Here is an 848-nt window from a genome sequence, read left to right on the forward strand (position 1 = left end):
TACACTGCAGAGTCCTCCAGCTGTGAAGCTGAGATGGCAAGTTTGATGGATTTGTTTGCCTTCTGGAAATTCAGTGAGTAGCGACCTTCTGTTGCATTTTGCTGGTTATAAGAGTCCTGACGAATAAGGAGAATCATCGCCCCACTGCTGGGCTGCTTGTACCAGTATAGACTATAAGTGAACTCATTTGTGTCATATATGCAATCCAGGGTCACAACCTCCTTCTCCTGCACTAATATTACTGGTTGGTCTTGAGTTACCTTCTGGGCAATACTGGATCCTAAAGAAAAAAAAAGCAGAATCAGAAGTTTAAGAATGAGTACTGTGGAACAAAGAAATTCTATTTTACACTCTACTGCCCCTTCTTCCCAGGGTGCCCATAAACCACCTGTTCCCCCAGTGCTTATGTCCTAGAGGGGTACAATCCCACTGGGGCCATCCTTACCTAGCCACAGTGAAGCCATGACCACCTTCAGAAGGCTGGAGAGAAGCATGTTTGAGGTCTTCCTCTAGATGGAAAGTGTCTTCTTCAATTTCAAGGCTCTGCAAGGTGAGGTGAGCCTGACAGGGTGAGGGAAGAATTGCTGAGCTATGTGTTGCTGCTGCCCCGCAACAGGAAACAGGGGTTTCCTGGAGGAGCAGGTTGATGTGGGTCATGTCAGCTTCTCTATAGACTAGGTGAGAGTCTCACTCAACCCAGACTTCCTTTTGCATTAACCAGCACTTCAACTGATGGGAATTACATCTGAAAATAAACACGAGGTAAATTTGTTATTGAAAGGGAGATTGATGATTCGACCAAATGCTGTGTTCAGTCGTTGCGTCTGTGAGGGAATTTATTTTAAAAT

General features: G+C 45.2%; 1 gene segment (V, D, J or C); it reads right to left on the minus strand.

Moving 5' to 3' along the window:
* Positions 1-4: 4 nt before the first annotated feature.
* LOC113617215 (T cell receptor alpha variable 14/delta variable 4-like) lies at positions 5-618 on the minus strand (the record flags this gene model as incomplete). The annotated part of the segment is given in 2 exon segments: positions 5-280; positions 446-618. Coding segments are annotated over 2 exon segments (325 nt in total), but the record flags the coding sequence as incomplete, so codon positions are not given.
* Positions 619-848: the final 230 nt, after the last annotated feature.

The sequence above is a fragment of the Aethalodelphis obliquidens genome, unplaced genomic scaffold, assembly GCF_003676395.1.
Source record: "Aethalodelphis obliquidens isolate GAN/ISIS:26980383/991018 unplaced genomic scaffold, ASM367639v1 scaffold2978, whole genome shotgun sequence".
NCBI lineage: Eukaryota > Metazoa > Chordata > Mammalia > Artiodactyla > Delphinidae > Aethalodelphis > Aethalodelphis obliquidens.